Below are 23,738 nucleotides of genomic sequence, written 5' to 3'. Positions count from 1 at the left end.
AGGCTGCACGCTGCGAGGTTACAGTACCTCCATCACGTGCGCGTGGCGGTGCAGACGGAAACCCCGTGCGCTGTCAGAAGTGTCTGTGCTTGTTCAGCCTCGGTGACGTGTCCTGGGTTTGCAGCACGTGCGCCTCCAACCCCTACAGTAAAGTGTGGATCAGTGGAGGTTTTCGGTTAAAGGAAGGAGGTAACTCTTATCTTCAGTTAGCCTTCGCCCTTCAGCAGAGCTGTTGGCACCCAGGAGAGCCGAGCCACGAGGGCTGAGCAGAGACGTGCGATGGTCCAAGCTGCTGTCGGGAGCAGTTTAGGATTTAGGGTTGAACGGCGGAGTGCGGCGGATTGGATCCTTTGCACACGAGCTCCTACAGCTCTTCCCTGCGGAGTAGCAGCCCATTCCCAGGAATAAGGCAGCTCCATAGAACAGGATTCCTTTTAATGGGAGTTCGGCTGAGGACAGCCCGCGTGTTCTCGTATAGCAATTACTTGGAACGGAGGAAGGCTCATTGTTTCAGCTTAATTAGGTCTGATTTGTGGTATTGATTGCCGGGGTGGGTTTTCAGACAGATCCTTCCAGCCTGCCAGGCCTAATGGAGCCGCCTGGCCCCCTGATTTCAGACTTGGGGGCGCTCTGCCCACCGGTTGGACAGTTTCCGAATTTCGGTCGACAGACCAGTCACGTGGCCGAGCCGCCCTGCGGGGAGCCTGGGCCCCCAGCGGCCGGCTCTTTCTCGGGGGTCCGAGCAGGACGGGCCGAGCGCAGATGTTGTTCCTGCTGAGATGCTGGGGCGGGGGAGCGGGGGAGCAGGTGCAGGCCAGGAAAGAGCTCGGCCCGGGCAAACAACGCCGAAATAAACAAGCTCCTGTGAGCTATAAATACCGAGCAAAACAAGCACAGAAGCCAAGCAGAAAGACCAAATGAGAACAGGGGAAAAGATTGAGGCAGACAAACCCTGCAGCACGATGGGGAGGCAGAGGGACCCCTGAGGCCTGGGGGTCCTGGACCCCTGGCTGGTCCGAGACGGACACCAGCTTGTCAGTCCGAGCAGTGGAACCGGGCAGCGGGCAGCCGCCTGTCAGCAGTGGACACGATGAATAAAACACCAGTGCGTCTTTTGTTTTTAAAGTACGTCCTCTCGAGGTCTCCCTGAGGTCTCGCTTTTTTTGTTTTTCGAAGACCCGCGTCGGTGCGCCCGCGGCAGGATCGACGTGGACTGAGCCGCCCCCTCCGTGCCCGCCTGGCCTGGCCACGCTGCCACCGGGGCCGTGGGGGGGGCACCGGGAGGCCCGGCGCCTCTCCGCCGCGGTCACCGGTGACCCGGCTCGGTCCGCACGGCGGGAGAGCCTGGCGCTCCAGTCCGCGGGCACAGGCAGGGCCGGATCCTCCGGGACGTCCCAGAGCAGATGAAAGGAGGGCGATCTTCCTTTCGAAATTAGAGGGGGGGGGCCCCCCGCAGCACTGTTGTTTTTAAGTTTCGTTTTCCTTGCTTTTCCTTTCCCGTCGTCCTTTCATTTACTTCTTTTAGCGGTAATTACCGATGTGTGCGACTCTGGAACCGCTGCCAGTTCAAACAGGGAGCAGGAAGCGGGAAGCTGACTGCTTTTTTCCCCCCCAGCTGCTTCATTCGAACCCGGGTGTCATTGGTTCCACGTGTGCCAAGTTGGACACGGGGGGGGTTGCTGCGCGGTTTCAGGCCTGAGTGGAGCCACCAGCTTCCTAATCTCTTCTTGTTTGGTACATGTTTGTTTGCTCCTAGGCAGCGGCCATCCCCAGAAAGTTACAAAATGAAATCGCGTGGCGCAGAACCAGTCACAAGCCATTGCTCGGGAAGTGTTTTCCGTTTCTGAAATCTCCAAGCGGGGCTGACTGGAGACAGTATCTGGGTGGCAAAACCTTAAATCTGCGTTTTCAGAACTCAGTGGCTGCCTGGTTTTGTGTGCCATTCTAGCTGCCTTAAAGCAAATGACTCTCTGAAAGCCGGCCTCTTCAGTGGTCATTTTTACGGTTGAGCTCTTTGGAAGGGGGGTTGCCACTGATGCTGCCGAAGAGAGTTTTGGGGGGATCCAGGGCCAGCCTGTTACTTTTCAGGACGTCGGGGCAAGGGAAGACGTGTCAGTAACGAACAGCCCAGGCTGTTGGGTCCCGATCCTGGAGGCCGAGTGCTTGTCCAGGTTTTCCATGTCTCTTTCCCCCAGCAGCACCTGCAGATTCATCCAGTTGAGCCAGTAACCAACTGGGTTGGTTACCAGTAACCAAGAGACGGGTTATAACAAAACCCTGGATTGCCTCCGAGTCGGGATTGGACATCCCCAATTTAAGGAGTTTTATAAAGAGCATGGTCAGAAAAGATCAGAAAAGAACTCAAGCTGGACAAACAGACTCTAGTTTTGGAAGAGCTGAACACTTCCATAATAATAATAATTGCTTACACTTATATAGCACTTTTCTGGACACTCCACTCAAAGCGCTTTACAGGTAATGGGGATCCCCTCCACCAGCACCAGTGTGCAGCCCCACCTGGATGATGCCCCAGTCCTCTCCCCACACACCAGCTCTCAGTGGGGAGGAGAGCAGAGTGATGAAGCCAGTTCAGAGATGGGGATTATTAGGAGGTCATGATTGGTGAGGGCCAGGGGGAAATTTGGCCAGGACGCTGGGGTTACACCCCTACTCTTTACGAGAAACACCCTGGGATTTTTAATGACCACAGAGAGTCAGGACCTCGGTTTTACGTCTCATCCGAAGGACGGCGCCTGTTTACAGTATAGTGTCCCCGTCACTATACTGGGGCATTAGGACCCACACAGACCGCAGGGTGAGCGCCCCCTGCTGGCCCCACTAACACCTCTTCCAGCAGCAGCCTTAGTTTTTCCCAGGAGGTCTCCCATCCAGGTACTGACCAGGCCCACACTGCTGAGCTTCAGTGGGCTGCCAGTTGTGAGTTGCAGGGTGACATGGCTGCTGTAAGGAATTCCTTTCTCAACTGGTCACAGATCTTGTGGCGAAAAGATTAAAAACAAGTCTCATCATGCAAGGAGTCCTGTTTGGTTTTTTTTTTGCAAGTACTTTTTAATTCAAAATCTCCCAGAGCAGAATCGCGGACTTGCCGCATTGCTGAGCCAGAGGCCCGATTCTCAGCGCCGTTCCCAGCAGCAGCGCGTCTCCTCGGTGGCCCTGTTCCGTTTATTTTCAGTGGCACAACAATGCGGTCCGGGTGATCTTTACCTCGGTCAAATGCTCTTTGAATTCATGTTAAGCAAACAATCCAACGTCCTAACAATGTGTTTTTTGGGAAGGATTGAATAGTTGCAGGTTCCTGCTGCATTGAAGTCTGTTCCTTTAGATGCAGAGAGGTGGAGGGGAGGAACCAGAAACCCGGAAAAGAGCTCTGTGCTTTTCTTCAGCATTGTTATGTAATGCATTGTTAACAGTTATACAAAATATGGCTTTGATGTTTAAAAAAATAAATATTGGGGGGTCAGTTCTGATCCCCTGATATCTGTATAGAAAGAATTATTTTTTGTTTTTTTCAGGGTTTGCAGTCCAGATTTAACCTGTGCATTCGGTCTAAGTTCAGATCTTGCTCATCTCCTTTTTCCCTCCTGTGCTTGGTGGCACAGTGTTGCCGTTCTCCTGGCAGTGAGCAAGCCAACAGCCTGCTGCGCTGGTTTTGGCCCTGACTGGATATGGACTGGATTGCAACAACAGTCATCGCTCCATTCCTCTGCCACCTCTGCCCCCTGCTCCTCCAGGGGCAGTTTTAATTAAAGCTCGCGCAGTGTCAGCAGGAATGGTATTCCCTGATCATTATTTCTAAGGAAAACAAAAGGCTCAAGACTGATCTGCTTATTCCCGTCTCAACTCTGACCTGCGGCGTCTTGTGTGCTGGTAGATTGCTTTGGAGCAAAACGATGCATGTGAATGATCAAACTGTTCTCTTCGTAACCAGAAGTATAGGTGAGACTTCTTACTTCTTGCCTTCGTAGGGACTCGCAGCCTTTCAGCTGCGGTGTGTGTTTCAGTAGTTGGCGCTTCTCGAAAACGTTTCCCTTTAATAAATGGGGAAAGAACCGTCTAGCCTCGGAGCCCAGTGTGGCAGCACCGGTTTCAGCATGTGAAGAGTTCAGAAGGGAGGGTGGGTCATGGGATCTCGACTGCGGCCCTACAGCGTGTGGCGGAGCACTGCCCGGGCGTTTGCCCGGTCTCTGTCGGGGCCGCCTGGCCCGGGGTCTCTGTCCAAACGCTTTCCGCTCTCGTCCGAGGGATTTCACCTGGGGTCTCCGGGTCTCCGCCCTTCCAGATCCTGGATGAGATTGGGGAGCACGGCATCCGCATCTACCAGCTCCCGGACGCCGACTCGGACGAGGACGAGGAGTTCAAGGAGCAGACGAGGGTGTTGAAGGTGAGGGAGCGAGAGAGACCGTGCTGGGAGAGCCTCAGAGCAGGAAACGGACTTTTTCTTTTCGTCATCTTATAATTATTTTTCCCCCCCTCCACCCCTTCCCTCTGTCTCTTTCGCACTCCTTCTCTTCCTGCGTCTCTCCCCCTGGCGCGCCCCTCCCTTTTCCTCCCCGGCCCTCGTCTTCTCTCCCCCTCCCCCTCTTAGGCCAGCATCCCCTTCGCTGTGATCGGCTCCAACCAGCTGATCGAGGTCAAGGGGAAGAAGATCCGCGGTCGCCTGTACCCCTGGGGTGTGGTGGAGGTGGAGAACCCCGAGCACAATGACTTCCTCAAGCTGCGCACCATGCTGGTGTGAGTCACCGTGGCGATGGCGGTGGGGGGATGGGGGGGAGGTGCTGAGTGATGTCACTTGGGTTCTAGAATCTTCGGGAAGCTCAGAGCCACATCCCTGCAGGTCGCTGGTGGCTGCACAGCTTGGGGTAAACAACCTGAGTAAGTAAGGAGGAAGGAGGGCAGATTTCTGTGCCGGGCACATGGAAGCCCGTTTGCTCATGTGGATCGGTTCCACTCTGTGTCAGTCAGGTAACATCCAGCTGCTTAATTGTTTTATTGAGGGGCCGCAGGGCCTGTCTGCCGGGACTCCAGAGCACAGTCTGTGTCCTGTCCCCCCAAGACTCTTATCTGAAATCGCCCCCTAGTGTCGGAGAAGACAAATGACCTCTTTTGCTGAACGGGCAGAAATGTGTGCATCCGCAGACTCAAGGAGGCCCTGCTGGCCGAATTGTCCGAATGCTTTGCGGCCCATTACCTCGGGGGGTTAAGAATGCTGAGGCACTTGAGTCGCTCGCCCGGTAAAGATGCTGGCCCAAGTGTCCCAGGACAGACTCTGGATCATGTCGTAGGAGCGGGGAGTCAGGATCCTGCTCTGGGGTTCCAGATGGGCGCTGGGGGGGGTCACGTGCCTCTCCTCCGGCTTCACAGAGCATCCTGCTGCAGTGACGCCCTGTGGTGGCCGTGTTCTGCACTCTTCCTCTGGGCTCAGAACGGGACTGCAGTGTTTCCCTGCCCCTTGACGGCTGCTGCTGTTCAGGTCGCCGCCGCCCGTCTGTGTGAGTCACGCTGTCGCTCTGTTCCAGGACCCACATGCAGGACCTCCAGGAGGTGACCCAGGACCTGCACTACGAGAACTTCCGCTCCGAGCGCCTGAAGAGGGCCGGCAGGTGAGGGACAGGCGCCCAAAGCCCAGCGCTTCCACTTGAATCGGACGGGCCTGTTCTGACGGGCCTGAGACTGGGTGCTGGTCCACCTGGCACCTGCAGGCCGGCACTGCTAGAGTCCGGCTGTGACGTCACCAGAGCTCCCAGCAGCCCTGGCGCTGCTAGAGTCCGGCGGTGACGTCACCAGAGCTCCCAGCAGCCCCGGCGCTGCTAGAGTCTGGCTGTGATGTCACCAGAGCTCCCAGCAGCCCCGGAGCCGCTGGAGGCCCTGCTGTGACGTCACCAGAGCTCCCAGCAGCCCCGGCGCTGCTAGAGTCCGGCTGTGACGTCACCAGAGCTCCCAGCAGCCCTGGCGCTGCTAGAGTCCGGCTGTGATGTCACCAGAGCTCCCAGCAGCCCTGGCGCTGCTAGAGTCCGGCTGTGACGTCACCAGAGCTCCCAGCAGCCCTGGCGCTGCTAGAGTCCGGCTGTGATGTCACCAGAGCTCCCAGCAGCCCCGGAGCCGCTGGAGGCCCTGCTGTGACATCACCAGAGCTCCCAGCAGCCCCGGCACTGCTAGAGTCCGGCTGTGACGTCACCAGAGCTCCCAGCAGCCCCGGCGCTGCTAGAGTCCGGCTGTGATGTCACCAAAGCTCCCAGCAGCCCCGGCGCTGCTAGAGCCCGGCTGTGACGTCACCAGAGCTCCCAGCAGCCCCGGCGCTGCTAGAGTCCGGCTGTGATGTCACCAGAGCTCCCAGCAGCCCCGGACCCGCTGGAGGCCCAGCTGTAACATCACCAAAGCTCCCAGCAGCCCCGGCACTGCTAGAGTCCGGCCGTGATGTCACCAGAGCTCCCAGCAGCCCCGGCACTGCTACAGTCCGGCCGTGATGTCACCAGAGCTCCCAGCAGCCCCGGCGCTGCTAGAGTCCGGCTGTGACGTCACCAGAGCTCCCAACAGCCCCGGCGCTGCTGGAGTGGGAGCCAGGATGGATGTGGTATAATGGTGCTGGTGGGGTGGGGGAGTTCAGCACAGTGAACAAAAGTAAACCATATTTGCTGGTTCATTGCGCCTTGCCGTGCAAATGAATGTTGTCGTCCTTGCGTGTGTGTGTGACTAACAGAGTGAAGAGTACCCTGTGGCAGCTGTGTCGCACGTTAGCAATGTGCATGAGAGCTGTTCCATCACTGCACATGAATTGCTTGGCTGCAGGGATCAAGGAGGGGGTGGGGGGTAATTTCGAGCCCACCCAGCCGTGAGGGGGTGCCTCCGAGCCGACCGGAGGGGGTGTTGTGACACTGCCCCTGCCAGGTTTCGAGGGACCCTGGGTGGTGCTGCTGTGGCTCAACGCCGCGTGTCTCTCTGTCTCCCCCTGCAGGGCGGTGGAAGACGAGGTTGTGGACAAGGACCAGATCCTGTTGCAGAAGGAGGCTGAGGTGAGTGAGGGCTGGGGCGAAGGGGGCGCGAGGAGCAGCTGAGCAGCAGAGGCTGTGTAAGGAACGCCCAGTGCACCCCTCCGGACTGAGATACGAGGCAGGGCGAGTGTGGCTAACGAGCTGCATGCAGGCTGACGCACGGTGAGAGGTTCAAACCGCAGACCCCTGGGGAATGCTGGTGCTGGTCTCCCTGTCCCGGTGGGATTTAGCTCCTTTTAAAAACGGATTATGGGCAGCACAGCAGCCGTGGTTGTCGGCGCTGCTGCCTCTCAGCTCCCGGGGTCCCTGGGTTCGAATCTGCTCTCAGCTGCCTGTCCGTGTGGAGTCTGCGTGTTCTTGACACGCCCCTCACCAGGATAATCGCTGAGCCCCTCTCTTAAATTGAACCAACAAGTTTCGTCCTTCCTGTTCGACACTGTTCCAGCCCCTCAGGCATTTTGGATGCTGAAAACAAAGCGTTTTGGCTGGTGTGGGGGATCCCCAGGGCCGGAGCTGGGAACCCCAGTGTTGCAGACGCAGTCATGGGGAGAACTAGAACCAGGGTTCGGGGTTCCTAAAGGTTGTTCTGCTGGCCCGGACTGGAGGGAGGAAAGGGACGCAGTAGCAGCGCCTGTGAATTCTTGAGGGGCAGGATTAGGGAGGAACTGCTCGGATAAATGGCTTTGTGATGTTGACAGGCAGCAGAGGGCCTCCTGTTCCCTGATATTCTGCAGTCCCAGCCTGGTGGAGTGTAAAGACTCCCAAATCTCCGAATTTCAGAGAGTGGCGACAGGCTGTTCTTGAGTTCGTTCTTCAAAAATTTGCACAATCTTTCTTTTAGGTTTGTTTGTAAGAGGCACAGGGAAAAAAGAACATAAAATTCGATACAGGCATAAACTCAGATCTAGCTAGAATAGTCGTGTTACTGGGTTCTAAGTCAATAAAAATGTGTCAAAGAATAGTAAAGCTGCTAAAACAGAAGCCCGTTTGGTAAAGAAAACGATCACAGTAGCTCTGCTGATGTATTCTGCACAGCTCCACTAGAGGGCGCACAATCCCTCTGTTTACTGCAGGACGGCCTTGCATGTGTTGGTTTGCTTCTTCACATGTAGTATAACTGCTTAAAAAACATCCTGCCCAGGCGTGTTTCTCCTGGTGCTCTGGTCCCTCCCACCTCACAAAGACACCCTGGTTGGGCTCATGGGTGTTTCCGAATTCTCTGTACATGTGCCCTGCGGTGGACTGGCGTCGCATCTGGGGCTGGGTCTTCCCCTGGCGCCCTGTGCTTCTGTGTTCAGCTGCCAGGATCCTGTTCAGGAATAATATGAGCGGCTTCTGGATACTGGAGGAACAGAGCCGATTAGAAGGCAGGATACAGGATTGTCAAATCAATTCGATCTCCTAGGCTCTCAAGACTCCATTGCGCTGTACAGCAGTATGTAAATAATTCTAATATTTAGCAGTTTTTCAATTAGGGTGGAGCAGTGGTCAGCATTGCTGCTTCAATTCCTGGGGTGCTGTCTGTGTGGAGTTTGTATGTTCTGCCCTTATTCACGTGGGTTTCCTCCGGGCGCTCCAGTTTCCTCCCACATTTCCAAAGACATGCTCGTAGGTTAATTGGCTTCTGTTAATTGGGAAAATTGGCCCTGGAGTGAGTGAGTGTGTGTGTTTGTGTCTGTATGTGCCCTGCGATGGGGTCCCCCACAGCCCTGAACTGGAAGAAGTGGTTAGAAAATGGACGTTATTGATGGTTAATGACGGCCCCTAATGAATGGGACCTGCCCTCTGACCCGCTCCGTCTCTGCCCACAGCTGCGCCGGATGCAGGAGATGATCGCGCAGATGCAGGCGCAGATGAGGAGGAAGCCGGCGGACGAGTGACGGGGGGGGTTGTCGGGGGCGAGCTGTCCTCCCCCTGCACAGCGACGCAGGTCAGAGCGCCGTCGGGTCGCCCTCTCTCTGATAGCTGCTGTCGATCCCCGAAGCTCCTCGCGGTATTGTTTTCCAGACAGTCCCAGTGTGAAGTGCAGGGCTCTGGACACGAGCCCTGGTCATTTTCCCACTTTCAGTACCAAGACCCTCTCAAGTCATCGAGCGGGAAGTAGCTCCTTTCTCTGCCTGTGGCAGGCAGCTGTAAGGATGTACTGCGCTGCAGTAGAGTCCTCTCCGGAGTGAAGTCAGAGATTGTAAGATCACTTTATTAGCCCTGTACAATTTCTTGTATCAGGAATTTGTCTTTTCGCAGACCCCAGCTGGCTCTCCATGAGAGACACAGACGGGGAGAGAAGCTGGGGGTCAGAGCGCAGGGTCAGCCATGTATACGGCGCCCCTGGAGCAGTTGGGGTTAAGGGCCTTGCTCAGGGGCCCAACGGAGTAGGATTCCTCTGCCGGCCGCGGGATACGAGCTGGCAACCTCCCAGCCACAGGCGCAGATCCTGAACCACCGAGCCACCACTCCGCCCAAAGGGTGCTGTGGGCTTCAGCCAGAGCAGCCGGCAGCGAGGGGGATGAGCCCCAAGCGTGGCTGTAGCTGGTAGCTCAGCCCCACTCACAGCAGGTCAGGGCAGCTGGCGACAGGGGGGAGCACTGCTGTGATTGGGGCATCATTGTAACGTGCCAAGGGCAGTACCATCCCGCTTTGAATTAGCACAGCTGCAATATACCAGATGGCCACTAGATGGAGCAGCATACACATTTATGATCTTGTTGTTCAAGGGGGTAGTTAATGGGGAAAACAGTTCAGACACCACGTGTAGTAAGATAACAGTTATTGGATTGTCCTTCTTTGGTACGCTTGTTCGGCCTCGTTTTGAATTTTCCATTGCCTCCTGTTGCGAGCGAGTGCTGCTGTTGCGCAGTGGTTTCTTTCAGGCCTGGAGAAAAGACCGCCGGCGTGGTGCAGCGGAGGGAGTTTCTGCTCCTGCACCAGTTCAGCACCGGGCTGTGGCTTTCAGCCCCCTCACTGCCGCGCGCCTCCGTCCCAGGGAGGGAGGGATGAAGCTCTGCGGGCCGTCGGGCTCTGGTCTCTCCTCCTGCGCTCCGTGATGACGGAAACCTCTTCCGTTGTTTTTTTTCCCCTTTGTTAAACAGCAGAGCGGAGGCCACCTCTGTCCACACCCGGCTCCTCCCTCCTGCGCGCCACTGACAGGACTCCTGCCCCCGACACCCCAGCACCGGGGCAGGGGGGCCCCCGAGCCCGGCCTGCCTCCGCGACGCCACCCGCAGCCTCTCTCTCTCTCCCTCTCTCCCTCCCCCTCTGTCCGTCTCCCTCCCGGCCCCGAGAGACCCCTGCAGTCCCAGCAGCTCCGGCTCGTCTGCTCCCGGACCCCCTCTCGCGCTTCTCATTCCGCTGCAGCGTCAGCTGGGCCGCGCTGAACGTCGTGGCCAATCGCCGCCGGCGTGGCTCGCCGGTCTCCAGCGGGGCGTGCCGTGTTCCGGCCTGTCCCAACGCCCGGACCCTCACCCCGATCCCCCACACCCGCTGGGCCTTGTCCTGAGGTTTGTTTTGCTCGGCGGAGAGCACTGCTCTCCCACCAGCAGGACCCGTGGGCAATCCCGGGACCCTCTGGGATACATCCCGCGGACGGAAAGCTCCTCGGTTGAGCAGTGGGGCGCTGGGGGGGGGTGGAGGACCAGGGGCTTCCCCGGATAGTACTGTTAGTTTTCCCCACCGGAAAGCAGCTTGCAAGTCATCGTTCCTGTCTGCTCTGAGCCTCCCCCCCAGTTCCCCTTTTTTATTGCAAACCGTTTTCTTGGGAACCTCCGCTGTTCTTGTTTCCCAGTCGCTCAGAACGCTGCGTTTTTTTGGGGTTTTCAAGAAATTCTCTCAGAAGCCCCCAGATAAATGACGCGTTCAGCCAGGGCGCAGGCCGAGGGCCCGTGCTACAAACACCCCCGGGGGGTTTGAAAGCGTTGGAGTGAAAGTGACAGGCTGGGACCCCCGCTGCAGGTCGCGCCTGGAGGGCAGGGCCTGGTCGGTCTGGGGGTCACTTTCCCCAGATCCCTTAAGGATCAGGGGTCTACAGCAGGGCTCCCAAAGTCCAGTCCTCAAGGGCAGCACCACAGCGGGCATGGCAGGTATCCTTACAGGTAAGCCAGTGGGTCAGAATTAATTAAGACCTAATTGGCGCACCAGTTAAGCTTTCATTGAACTAATTTAACCCTCGCGCTGAGGAGCTGTGCGGCTGATGTTTTGGGGCGCCTGCAAACCTGGGCTGTGGCCCTCAGGGACGGGACACGGGGACTCTGGGACACGGGGAGGCTCACTCCAGAGAAGGATTGGACAAGCAGGTGAATCCCGAGCTCTTTCATAGGCTCAGCAGGGGAACGGGAGGCTGTTTGATATCTCGGTACCATCTGCCCCAGAGGGGCAGTCTGCTGCCCCTGCGCTGGGTTCCTGTGCCAGGGCCAGACTGGCGCATGCAGGTCCCCTCTCCCGCGGGTGCTGAAAGCAGACGGCGCGGTCAGCCCTGGCTGATGGGAGCATCACGCGGATTCCCCCCCCCCACCACCACCACCACGTTCTCGTTTTGGATCGGTACGCGTTTCTCGCGGGCTCGCTTCGTCTTCGCTGGTCAGGGGAGAGAGAAGGCAATCAAGGGCCGTGCTGCACGAGAAACGCCTCCACATGTCCCTGATATTTCCTTTGTTTTAAGCCCCGTCTGCTGTGAGGGTGCCGGATGTTGCCGGGTGAATCGTTTTTGAAGAGGTTGTACCGCGTTCCCAGTATCGGACTGGCACAGAGCTCGGGGGCGGCGCTCTCAGCGCGGGGGGAGGTTTAGTTGCTTCTGAAGGCGGTCACTGGCGGTGCAGAACGAGACGGAGGAAAAGCTTATCGCAGCAAAATCCCGACTCATCCTCTGCAGTTTCTCCGTGAGCCGAGGGTGGGCGGTTCCAGTCTATTCGGAGCTCCGCAGCCTGGCCCGGAAACGCGTCGGATCGGACCGGACCGGTCCTGGACTGGCTCTAAAAGACTCCCGTTTTATCGAGGAGGCAGGGCGCTGAAAACCCCCTCTCCTTGTTGAAGAGGGGCCGGAGGAAAGTGACAGCTTGGCGTGAGCTTTTTTCCCCGGGTGTTGTTTTCCAGATGTGAGCTCTGTGCCAGCCCGCGGCCGCCACCCCCGTGGCCCAGAACCCTTACCCCTCCGGGGCCGAGCCCAGGTCTCCGGCGCTGGCTCTCTGCGCTTCTGGGGCCGGGCCGGACCGGGTCTGTGTTCTGTCAGACTTCCTATGTGTCTTTATTTTTTTTTTTTCGGATTTCCACACTACAGTTTTAATAAGAACTTTGAACAATAAAAGATTTGAAGAGAAGAACGCAGTGGGTGTTTTTCCTTTGGCTCTTTGGGAGTAATTCTCCTGTCCTGTGACCTCGGTGCTGGTGCCTGTCTCTCCAGAGCAGACGTGCTGGGCAGCCGGACTGCTGGGGAGCCCTGTTGGCACGTCGCTGTACCCCAATTTTGAAGAACTGGCGGATTTACGCAGGAGAGGGAGCAAAGGGCCTGAAATGTAGTCAAATGGAGTGAAACGCTACTGAGGGACAGTATAGCCTGGCGGGTCAGTCTCTGGCCTCGTGGCCGGCAGGTTGTGGGTTCGAGCCCCTGCTGCTGTCCCTTGAGTGAGGTGACTGACCCCAGAGGCTCCAGTTCCCCAGCTGTGGGAGGGGGGACCTGTGTTCACTAAGACTGGCTCTATGATGGACTGCTGGACACTGTGGTCAGCAGGATGAGCTCTGGGCCACTGTTGCTGGAAGACAGGATGACCTGCCTGCCTGCTGTGTGACCGAGGGAGACACACTGGGCCCTGAGGCCCCTGGTCTAGAGGCAACAGACCATGTGTTCATGCCTCTGCTCTCCAGCCCCCCAGCCCCCTGGCTGGAACAGGGTCCCCCTCTGCTCAAACACTGGAGTCCTGAAGCCGCCTGATACTCATTAATAGTTTTAATTCTCCAGCAGAACCTACAGCCCACACATCCTCACTCGCCCTCCAGTCAGCGATGCGGCTGTTTGTGTGGTCACTCCAGAGTTCGCTCCACGCTGAGGACACCGGGATGAGCTCTGGACCAACCCCGATCAGGCCGAGTGCTCACCTGCTGCAAGGGGTCCCCAACACTGGTCCTGGGGAACCCCCTCACCTGCTGGCTTTTGTTCCAGAATAATTCTCTGCACTTCTATAGCGCTTTTCTGGACACTCCACTCAAAGCGCTTTACAGGTAATGGGGATCCCCTCCACCAGCACCAGTGTGCAGCCCCACCTGGATGATGCACCAGTCCGCTCCCCACACACCAGCTCTCAGTGGGGAGGAGAGCAGAGGGATGAAGCCAGTTCAGAGATGGGGGTTATTAGGAGGCCATGATTGGTAAAGGCCAGGGGGAAATTTGGACAGGACACCAGGGTAACACCCCTACTCTTTTCGAGAAACACCCTGGGATTTTTAATGACCACAGAGAGTCAGGACCTCGGTTTTACATCTCATCCGAAGGACGGCATCAGTTTACAGTATAGTGTCCCTGTCACTATACTGGGGCATTATAACCCACACAGACCGCAGGGTGAGCGCCCCCTGCTGGCCCCACTAACACCTCTTCCAGCAGCAGCCTTAGCTTTCCCAGGAGTCTCCCCTCCAGGTACTGGCCAGGCTCACACTGCTGGGCTTCAGTGGGGCTGCCAGCTGGGAGCTGCAGGGTGCCAGAGCTGCTGCTGCCTCTTCCTCTGCAGATGCTAGAGATGATGGCGGAGGTGCCTTCTGACCCCTGTCTTACCCTCAGCGGCCCCAGATCTCCGCCTCCTGAGTGGGAAGCATGCAGTGGTTCCAGTTAAGCCCCTCGGTGTTTCGGGTTCAGCGAAGCAGGGGGGCTGGGCAGAGGCGCCCTCCACTGTACTGGCCGCAGGGGCGCCGTGCTCTTGCCCGTAGTCCGTCAGTACACGCATCGGTATGAAGTATAAATAAAAAAGAGAAGACGAATCGGTAGGACCCCAGCATGTCTGTCCGGCTCAGGCGGCTGCAGGAATGAGCACTCTTGCAGACTCCAATCGCACGGGGATGATCTTGCGCTTGCAGCGCGAGTGTTGGTCTTATCAAACAGCAGAGAAAAGAACGAAAAGCGACTTGCCAAACCACAAATGCCTAAAGAAAGGACCACAGTCTCGGATGCGTTCCTAGCCTTTTTTTTTAACTGTTCTCGTCCTCGGCGTTTTCTGCCAGGAGCCGCCAGCTGTAACCCCGGCAAGCGGCCGCTGTCAATCACCCCACCAGCAGGGGCGTGATTGGGTGAGCGCGGCGAGGGCGGGGCCCCGCTGCGCTCCGGCCAATGGGGAGGCGCTGCGGGCACGGAGCGCTACCGTGCCGGAGCCGGAGCCGAGCAGGCAGCGCACACCGCTCGGCGCAATGACCACCAACGTCAGGTACAAGAGCCGCATGATCAAGTCCGGTAAGCAAACACATCCACCTGATCCACCTGCCAGGCAGTCGCAAAGGTTTCATTCCTCTGCCGCCTTGCTTGTGTGTTCTAATGTCATTCCCCTCCTGTCTCCTGCTCTCCCGTCCTGGGGCTGGGAATGAAACCGCAACGCCCGTGCGCGTCTGGGCGTCGCTTCGCACCCCGAACCGGTGACGCGCGTCTGCACCTGGGCACCCGCCGCGGCCGCCGCAGAGGACGGGGAGGTGAGTACGGGGGACGGGTCTGGGCGGCGGGGGCGCGCACGGGTCGGACCCAGCCCGCCTCAGCCGAGCCCCCCGCACCGCGGTCCGGGGGCCGTTCAGTCTGCTGCGCGTTCGCGTCTGCTGGCGATTTTCGGAGACGGGCGAGGCGCCGGCGGTGGGGGGGGCTGGAAAGGTGCGGCCAGGTTGCCCCCCGGGGGTGCGGGAACGTCATCGCGCGGTGGCTTGGGGGCCGGGCTCGAGGCATCCTTTTGTCTCGCGCCGCGGTCCCTTGCGAACAATGCGCACGGGGCGGCCGGCCGGCGCGTGGCCGCAGCAAGGTGACAGCGCTCGCTCCGCACGCGTGGGGCAAGGGGGGGGGGGGGGGTAAACAAACCGGGGTCCCCTGCGCACGCACACGTGCTGAGAGCGCTGGGGGGAAGCGGTCCGAGGCTCGGACCCCCAGATGTGCTGAGCGGGGCGGTGACGTCAGCTCGTCTCGGTCGTGGGCATCAGGGAGGGACGTTCGTGTGACACGCTGGGGTGAAATCGCGCCTCACGCCGTTTGAAATGAAGCCGCAGTGCAGCAGGTCTGAAGAATGATCTAATAGAGGAGTGCGATTCCTGATGCAAAGCATTTGGTCAGTTTTCTCTGTTTTGGACACCGTGGGACAGGCCGTGTGTCTGGTAGTCGGTCACCGTGAGCTGTGTGCACTGTTACTGCATCTCGGGCTGTCCTGACCCGAGAAGGGAACGGGTACGAGCTTGCCTTTGAGCAGTCTGGAGCTTGCAGGGGGCAGTGCTGACCACTGACCGGGAGCGTGTGGCTCTCCAGTGGGGCCGTGAAACAAACAAACTCCAGCTCTACAGACACTGAGAGGGTCTTTCTTGTAAACTGGGAGATCTTCCTTTAAGGACTCCACAGGGCTCTAGACTCTTCTAGTGGAGTCCAGCACACTGACACAGCCCAGTCACAGGGCTCTAGACTCTTCTAGTGGAGTCCAGTTCACTGACACAGCCCAGTCACAGGGCTCTAGACTCTTGTAGCGGAGTCCAGTACACTGACACAGCCCAGTCACAGGGCTCCAGACTCTTGTAGTTTAGTCCAGCACACTGACACAGTCCAGTGGAGTTGTCTAGTGGAGTCCAGTACACTGACACAGTCCAGTGGAGTTGTCTAGTGCAGTCCAGTACAGTACAGTGTTTTTTTTTCTCTAATGTATTTGACTGTGTTCATATCTGTTACTATACTGAGAGGAAGGCAGAATCAGTTTGAATTGCAAACGATCCTCAGCCACCTGTCAGCTGTGGGTGTGGAGGTTGTAGTAACTTGTAGTAAAGCTGCCTGCAGTGACCAGCGTCACAGACAGTGTTATCTGCTCTGCTCTTCTTAACCTCTCACTTGCAGGCCTGTATCTGCACTCTTTCGGATAAGAGAGAGATCAGTGAACAGTGCTGGTTGCATCAGCCCTTGTTCTTCCCCCACGTGGTGCAGGTGTGACCTCGGTATGTCACAAGCAGTGTGAAAGAACAGACAACAGGTTGCAGAGGGACTTTGTGCAGGCTGGCTTAATAATAACAACAACTGTAACATTGTCTGCAGGCACCTGAGCCCATTTGAACAGTGAAAGTTATTTGAAGTTCTGCAACTTTCCTTTTCATGTCATTGTCTTGGGCCTCAAGACATTGTGTTTGCACTCCTGCGCAGTGGGCTGCAGTCGCTGTTTGCACTCCTGCGCAGTGGGCTGCTGTCGCTGTTTGCACTCCTGCGCAGTGGGCTGCTGTCGCTGTTTGCACTCCTGCACAGTGGCTGCAGTCGGTGTTTGCACTCCTGCACAGTGGGCTGCAGTCGGTGTTTGCACTCCTGCGCAGTGGGCTGCAGTCGGTGTTTGCACTCCTGCGCAGTGGCTGCTGTCGCTGTTTGCACTCCTGCACAGTGGGCTGCTGTCGCTGTTTGCACTCCTGCACAGTGGCTGCAGTCGGTGTTTGCACTCCTGCGCAGTGGGCTGCTGTCGCTGTTTGCACTCCTGCGCAGTGGGCTGCTGTCGCTGTTTGCACTCCTGCGCAGTGGGCTGCTGTCGCTGTTTGCACTCCTGCGCAGTGGCTGCAGTCGGTGTTTGCACTCCTGCGCAGTGGGCTGCAGTCGCTGTTTGCACTCCTGCGCAGTGGCTGCTGTCAGTGTTTGCACTCCTGCGCAGTGGGCTGCAGTCGCTGTTTGCACTCCTGCGCAGTGGCTGCTGTCAGTGTTTGCACTCCTGCGCAGTGGCTGCAGTCAGTGTTTGCACTCCAGGGAACGTGTTCATGATGAAAGTGAGACAAGCTGATCTCTATTAATGGGAGGAGAGTAGCCTACTGTGCCAAGATGATTACCATATATTTGACTAGCAAAAGAGCAGAGACCCCCTGGATATTCCTCACTCAGTAGTTACATAGCTGCTAGAGACACTCAAAATACCTTTCCTTCTGGCAGTTGAAGCCGATCAAGAAATAGCCGAATGAGATCCCGGGATCAGTTAAGTACTATTTACCAAACAGATTAGATGGGCCAAATAGCTGCTCTTTGTCTGTAACTGTTCTTGTGGTCTCGGTGTGGATCGTGGTCCTGCTTGTGACTGTGTGGTGTTTGCTGTTACAGTCGTGCACAGTGCGGTTCTCGAAAACAAGACGCAGAGATGAAACAAGGGCAAGGTGATTTTGTTGGACCGTCTTCCCAGACAAGGGCATTCTTCCATTTGGCCCTGAAATTCTGGTCTCCCTGGCAACTAGAAACAGAGCGAAAGAGAGGACCAGTTAGATTGCGAGACCACAGCAATCTGCAGACATTTCTCTTCAAGCCACCAGGCTGTTTGTGCTGCCTGTGCGCCGCAGGATTGCGACACGATTCAGATGGGCTGCGACACCGAGCTGCGTCTGAACCCCACGACCCTTGCATGACTCACACGTGACCTTTGACCTCTGATTTGTCCCCGCCCGTCAGAACACCATCTCATTCTTAGAAAAACACGTAGTTTAAGTGTTTATTTCGGGTGTGCAAAGTCTTCTCTTCCTTTTAGAGTAGAGAACATGCATCTTAAAATAAGCTTGCTTAATAGTCCACGTCAAGTGGGGATTAAGAAATCGATGATATTGTTTTTTTAATGTAGAATTGCTGTTGATTTTTACTACACCCACCGGGCCTGGAACAGGTAACTGTGTGCATGGTGCAGGAGGAGGAGGTGCACAGGCTGACTGCTCCCTCCCCCCCCCCCCTTCGGGCCAATCGCCTTTTAACACATCACAGATGCCCCTCCCCCAGCTGGTGGGAGAGGGGCATGTCCTGTGTCCATGCAAAAGCCCAACACCTGCAAAAGCCCAGGAGGCCACATGCTTTCACTTTAACGGTGTGCTTATGTGTGTAAATATTATAGTAAAAGGCAGTACAGTGGCACATTGTCGCAGCACTGGGGCCCTGGGTTCAATTCCTGGGGAGCTATCTGTGTGAAGTTTGCATGTTCTCCTTGTGTCCATGTGGGTTTGCTTCCGGGTGCTCTGGTTTCCTCCCAGAGTCTAAAGACATGCTGCTGGGTTAACTGGCCTCTGGGAGAAATTGCCCCGTTGTGGGTGTGGGTGTGCCTGTCTGCCCTGCGATGGACCGGCGTCCTGCCCAGGGTGTATCTTGCCTTGTGCCCATTGTTTGTTGGAGGCACCGGCTCCCCCACAACCCTGCGTAAGGCCGTGAGAAGATGGAAGGATGTTCTGATAATAACAGTTCCTCACATATATGCAGCGGTGTAGAAGGAATGCCGGTCAGGGTGGAGGTGCTTTTAAGAGCTGTTGTGAAACGGCTGCTTTTTAATGCTGTGAAATAGGTAGAGACAGTCCCCCAGCTCGGAGCGGTCCGACGGCTCTCCCTGGCCGTGGGCAATCCTGCTCGATCCCGTTCCGTGGCTCGCTCCGGGATTCCGGGCGGCTCCGGCTCCGGCGTGGGCGCCTGTCTGCTCCCGCCGGCTCTGCAGCGCCTGCTGCCCTTGTGCATAATTCAGCACCTGCAGGCTCTCCTCTGCCTCCGCAGCCCCGTGCTGCAGGCGACTTTCCTTCAGTAAGACATGAAAGGAATTCTCAGAATGCCTTGCGGACGCAAACACACGTGTTTACAGAGGGAATTCAGAGGGAGGGAGGGGGGCAGGGGGCTTGGGCAACAAGCTCAGGTCTCGGCTCAGGAGCAGCGCTGGTGCAGCGAGACAGAGCCATCTCTCTCGAAGGGCCTCCCGCTCGCGCACTGCAGCCAAAGCCCTTGTTGGTGTTTTCAGCGCCTGGTGCAAATGTGTTCTCCGTCCGGAGCTTCCCTAGGATTGCCCGAATGAGTTTTGAAGCTTCAGTAATCCGAGAAGCGGGCCCTTCAGGCAAGAGCTGTGCTCTGAGCCTGGGTCTCTGGCGAGCGTGTGGCTCTGCGCAGCTGGAGAGGTGCAGGAGCTCGGGGGGTCTGCGATAGCTGCAGCTGCAGTGTGTAATTCAAACATTGCACTAAACCTAAAGTGGATTGCAGCATTTAAATACAGGACAGAAGACAGCAGACACACAAAACGGGAACCTAGAGTAGCAGGGAGTGGGAGTTGGTGTTTCGTCTGCGATGGGTTCCTCCCCTGCCGTGGTCCGGCCAGGCACAGCCGCGCGGTTCATGAATTAGTCCGCGCTGAAGCGTCCTGGGGCGCCCTGGGGTGTTTTGGCCAAACTGTGGGGCTTCCACCTTGACTGGCATTCAGCTGCACAGCCCGAAACAAACCGGCAGCAAAAAAATCCAATCTCTCGCTTTAACCTGGTTACCTCGGATTTACCGCGCACCGGGACAGAAGGCCGAGCGCCTGCGCCATGAGTTACAGCGCGCTCAACCCAGACGATCAGGGGCCTGTGTTTCCCACACCAGCCCCACAGTCACTGTCCATCTGGCCTGAGACACTCCTGCCTCCTGTGCAGAAATGAGCTCTGTGCTGTTAGACAGGGCTGAGGGAGAGGAAATGTCAATATTACAGCAGGACACAAGAACAGGTACGAGCAAGAGGCCAGGCAGCCCATCTGGCCTGTTCAGTAGTCTGTAGCGAATTCATCCCAGGATCGTGTCCAGCTGTGTCCTGAAAGAAGCCAGGGTATCAGCTTCATCAACATGGCTGGGCAGCTTGTTTCACAGGGTAAAAAAGCGGCTCCTGTTCTCTGATTGAAATGCATTATCACATAGTTTCCACCTGTGTCCTCTGGTTCATGTTTCACTTCTTCAGAATGAACGTGCTCAGTCCGTATTCAGTGTGTGCTCACTCTGTGCTCAGTCCATATTCAGTGCATGCTCAGCCTGTATTCAGTGCGTGTTTAGTGCATGTTTCGTCCGTGCTCGGTGCATGCTCAGTCCATATTCAGTGCATGCTCAGTGCGTATTCAGTGCATATTCAGTGCTCAGTCTGTGTTCGGTCCATATTCAGTGCGTGCCCAGCCCATGTTCAGTCCGTGTTCACTGCGTGCTCAGTCCATGCTCAGTCAATATTCAGTGCATGCCCAGTACGTGCTCAGTGCGTATTCAGTGCGTGCTCGGTCCATATTAAATAAGTGCTCAGTGCGTGCTTGGTCCGTGCTCAGTGCGTGCAGTCTGCATACTGCTGTGGAGTGTCACCTGCCCAGTCAGGCTGCAGCTCTGGATGACAGCGCTCTGTCTCTGTAAAGCACTGACTGAAGAGTAGCTCTGTGGACAGTACCCAGCCAGGGCAGTGAGGTATCGCTGGCCAGGTCGGGCACCGCTGGCTTCAGCTCTGAGGCCCGGAGGTCTGTCCGGTGTCGCTCTGTCCCAGGGCTGCTCCTGAGATGTTCTGGGGAGTCGTCATCCTGTTGTCCTCTGTGTGTTTCAAAAATGAGCATGGAAGCCGGGGATGTGAGTGGACGTGTGACTGGGCTCAACCAGGAGCTAACCAGGCTCGGCTCGGCTTGGCATTGGAGTATAAAGAGGGGTTCCCAGCAGTGTCTGCCGTGGGAGAAAAAGAAGGATCACAGGGTGACAGTCTAATTTATCTGTCCAATCAAGAGCAGAAATCACCTGTCTTGTCCAGGTACGGGAGTGAAGCAGCTCTTCTCCTTACAGATGTGACTTTTGAAACAATCCATTCCAGGTGGAATAAATTATATCAGATCCCTTTAATATTCCTAACTTCTACCCTCTGGAAAAGGTTTTAGGGCTCCCAAATGTAGATCAAACACTGTAGGTGCAAATATTCACTTGTTCCCCTATCTATTAAAACACTGAATACAAATAAATGGCAAAAGTTAGTGCAATTGCATATAAACCATCAGTGTACATACAGTTGCATTTACCCTGGTACAGTATAAGTCGAACCGCTTATATGCTGTAACAAGCTATATGGTTAATAAGTCATGACATTTTTTGTTGATAGGTGAGATGTGTAATGTTTTGTGATGTATTCAGATGTACAGAAGCAACGTGTGTCTATATAAAAGTTCCCCTAGAGGACAATAAAGTTTATATCATCTTAAATAGTAAACATGAACATGAATGATAGATACTGCCCGAGGAAGAGCTCTGTGCTTGAAACGCGCTGCGTTGGGTGTAGGGTGTTGTGTGCTTTTTGCTCTTCGGGCTCTGTTTATTGTTTCGCTCCCATTGAGGCAGCAAGTCTTTTCTCAATCAAGTGGCTCCCCCCCGCGGCGAGCAGCGAGGGCGGACAGTGTTCGCCCGTGACCCGCGGATCCTGCTGCAAGGAGACCCTGGGTTTCTTCCTGAACACTTCCCCGGGGTCGAAAACACGACTGCACGGGATCTACCGTGGGAAATTGCGATTGCAGGCTATCTGTGCCGATGGTTTCATTTATTTGTGTCCCCCAAAAAAACCCCACTTTCAGAATTTCCTGTTCGTTACTTCATGGTGTGATCTAGCAGGGCTCGATGTAAACGTGTGAGGTGCCAGACGTCAAGGCCTGAGACCGCTCCTGCAGTGCATCGCTACGAAACGGCATTTCAGCCCTGAAGATGGACGTTTTGTGGGTGCCCACGTACTTGTTTGGAGTTATAATACTGCGGCGAAATCCCGCTTACTGTGGCTGCCCGTGCACAGCGGCGCATCGTGACGGTTTCACGACACGAGAGTGGGTGTGAGTGCTGGGGTGCTCTCTTCCTGTCCTGCTCTCGCACGCAGTGAGGCCTCTGCCTGTGCTGGCGCAGGTCAGGACAGCAGGCTGCTTCTTACCGAGAGCCTTGGGTTTTTTTTTTTACCAGACCAGCAAACACTGGGCCTCTGTTGTGCTGGGGGGGAGAGGAAACCCCAAATAGGAGCTGGAGACCTGCGCTGTTGGCAGGGTGCGACTGGTGTGTTCTGCTCTTCCTGTGGAAGGAATGGAGCGCTGTGTTTTCAGAAAGCTGAAAGCTCTGATTGTCATGCGGCGCGCGCCTGTGTTTCAGCGCACGTGTGTGTGCGTGTAGGGGGAGATCAGTGAGTGCTGTGTGAGCTATGAGTCATTGCCTCAGTTCCCCACTGTGAATCTCAGGTGCCCCAGCAGCTGGGTAGTGAGTGTGCGTGTCTGTCTGGAATGGTTTGTGGGGGGGGGGGCAGGCATCGCCAAGGCAACCGAATCCTTCAGTCTTCAGGGCTATTGTGACATCACAGTGAGACATCTGCTCCATTCATGTGTGTTTCCAGCACCCCTCTGAGTGCTCACCCTGCCTTCTCGACAGACATGCTCACTGGCCCCAGCAGCTGGTCCCAAGCCCACCCTCAGCCCCCTGGGTCACAGCCCCCCCCCCCCCCCCAAGAGGCCAAGTTGGGATGCTGTAAGCCAGAGCACCTTTGCCCTCAATAAGGGGGTCTTTATTGTTTTGAGCTGGGCCAATGTGTTGCTTGCTTCTGTGATTGCTGACTTGCCGACAGCATTTCTTGGGGCTCAGAAAGATTTTTGACATAATTTCTTAGAACCCCACCTGCTCCAGGGGTGCTGTATAAATGGCTGACCCTGCGCTCTGACCACCAGCTTCTCTCTCCCTGTCTGTGTGTCTCATGGAGAGCCAGCTGGGGTCTGCGAAAAGACAAATTGTATAGGGTCAATTAAGTGACCTGATCTTATTTAAAAAGAGGTGTAGGACGTCTGCTGAGGCTGTTTTTCTCAGCCGCCTCAAACAGGACCAGTGTTCCTCTCTTTTCTTCGTGCTCTCGTTGCTGCTGCTGCTGCTGCTGCTGCATTATCATTCATATTATCAGGCCAGGGCTGGGCTGGCAAGCAAGCCAGCTGTCTCATTATTAATGAGCGCTGTGCTCCTGGATGGCGTCATTCCTGGCTTTCCGCTGCCCCCTTGTGGGGCAGAAGAGAATTGTTCTGAAGCCTGGAGCCCTTCGATACAAAGACCTTTCCAGTTCCCTCTGGAACAAACCTGTGGGTGTGGCAGCGCTGCACTGGCAGGTGATGTATTGGGAAAGAGGGATTAAAACGTGCCGGGAGCCCAGTTCAGGTGGGAGGTGGGAGCTCTGTGTAGCTGCGGTGGACTAAGGCTTCGGCTTCAGCAGGGAGTCTGGAAGCAGCGGAGTAACTTGGGGGCTGTGATGATTTGGGGGTACACAGCACGGCCTGCAGAGGGGGAGCTGTGTGGGTACAGGCTGGGGGAGAGGGGGGGACATCCTGCATCCCTGACAGAACTGGGGCGCTGTTTTCCTCGCAGACTTCAGCCACATTGCTGGTAAACCCAGCGAACTGGCGAGCACTAAAAATGAACAAAAAAAACGGATAAAAAAAGCCAGTCTTTGCGCTTTGATACCCACGCCCGCCTCGAACGGCGCGTGTTGTCGTGCGCGAGGAGGAGAGTCAGCCTGGCTCTCTGCTCTGGGACCCAGACACCTGGGGCAGGAGCCTGCGCACACCGGCGCTGTCGGACCACGTGTGAGAGCCCAGGGCTCGTGATAAATCCCGGGCCGGCTCGGGCTGCTGAGCAGGGGGAGTGCGCGCACCCAGCCCGCCCCCTGCCTCGCTACTGCCCCCCCCCCCCCCCCACCCCCCTGTCTGCTGCTCAGGCTGGTGACTGGGAGTGCTGGTCCCCACGTCGTCTCGCGATTGGGACCAGCACAGGGCACGCCA

General features: G+C 56.6%; 1 protein-coding gene across 3 annotated transcripts in view; it reads left to right on the top strand.

Annotated features, from left to right (window-relative positions):
- The window catches only part of LOC148818880 (septin-2), a 33,507-nt gene extending 21,188 nt beyond the window's left edge, over positions 1 to 12,319 (top strand). For 2 of the 3 annotated variants that reach the window (XM_088935636.1, XM_088935637.1), the window contains exons 8-13: positions 4,301 to 4,402; positions 4,607 to 4,752; positions 5,538 to 5,621; positions 6,974 to 7,031; positions 8,822 to 8,940; positions 10,100 to 12,319. In XM_088935636.1, coding sequence (XP_088791762.1) covers positions 4,301 to 4,402; positions 4,607 to 4,752; positions 5,538 to 5,621; positions 6,974 to 7,031; positions 8,822 to 8,890 — 459 coding nt within the window. In that variant the 3' untranslated portion in view covers positions 8,891 to 8,940; positions 10,100 to 12,319. The remainder of the gene's footprint in view (positions 1 to 4,300; positions 4,403 to 4,606; positions 4,753 to 5,537; positions 5,622 to 6,973; positions 7,032 to 8,821; positions 8,941 to 10,099) is intronic. The other variant, XM_088935638.1, reaches the window with a different exon arrangement.
- The last annotated feature ends 11,419 nt before the right edge of the window (positions 12,320 to 23,738 follow it).

The sequence above is a fragment of the Atractosteus spatula genome, chromosome 17 (assembly GCF_055471065.1).
Source record: "Atractosteus spatula isolate fAtrSpa1 chromosome 17, fAtrSpa1.hap1, whole genome shotgun sequence".
NCBI classification, from domain to species: Eukaryota; Metazoa; Chordata; class Actinopteri; order Semionotiformes; family Lepisosteidae; genus Atractosteus; species Atractosteus spatula.
Note: the sequence above shows the minus strand (reverse complement) of the source record. Positions and strands in the feature narration are given on the sequence as shown.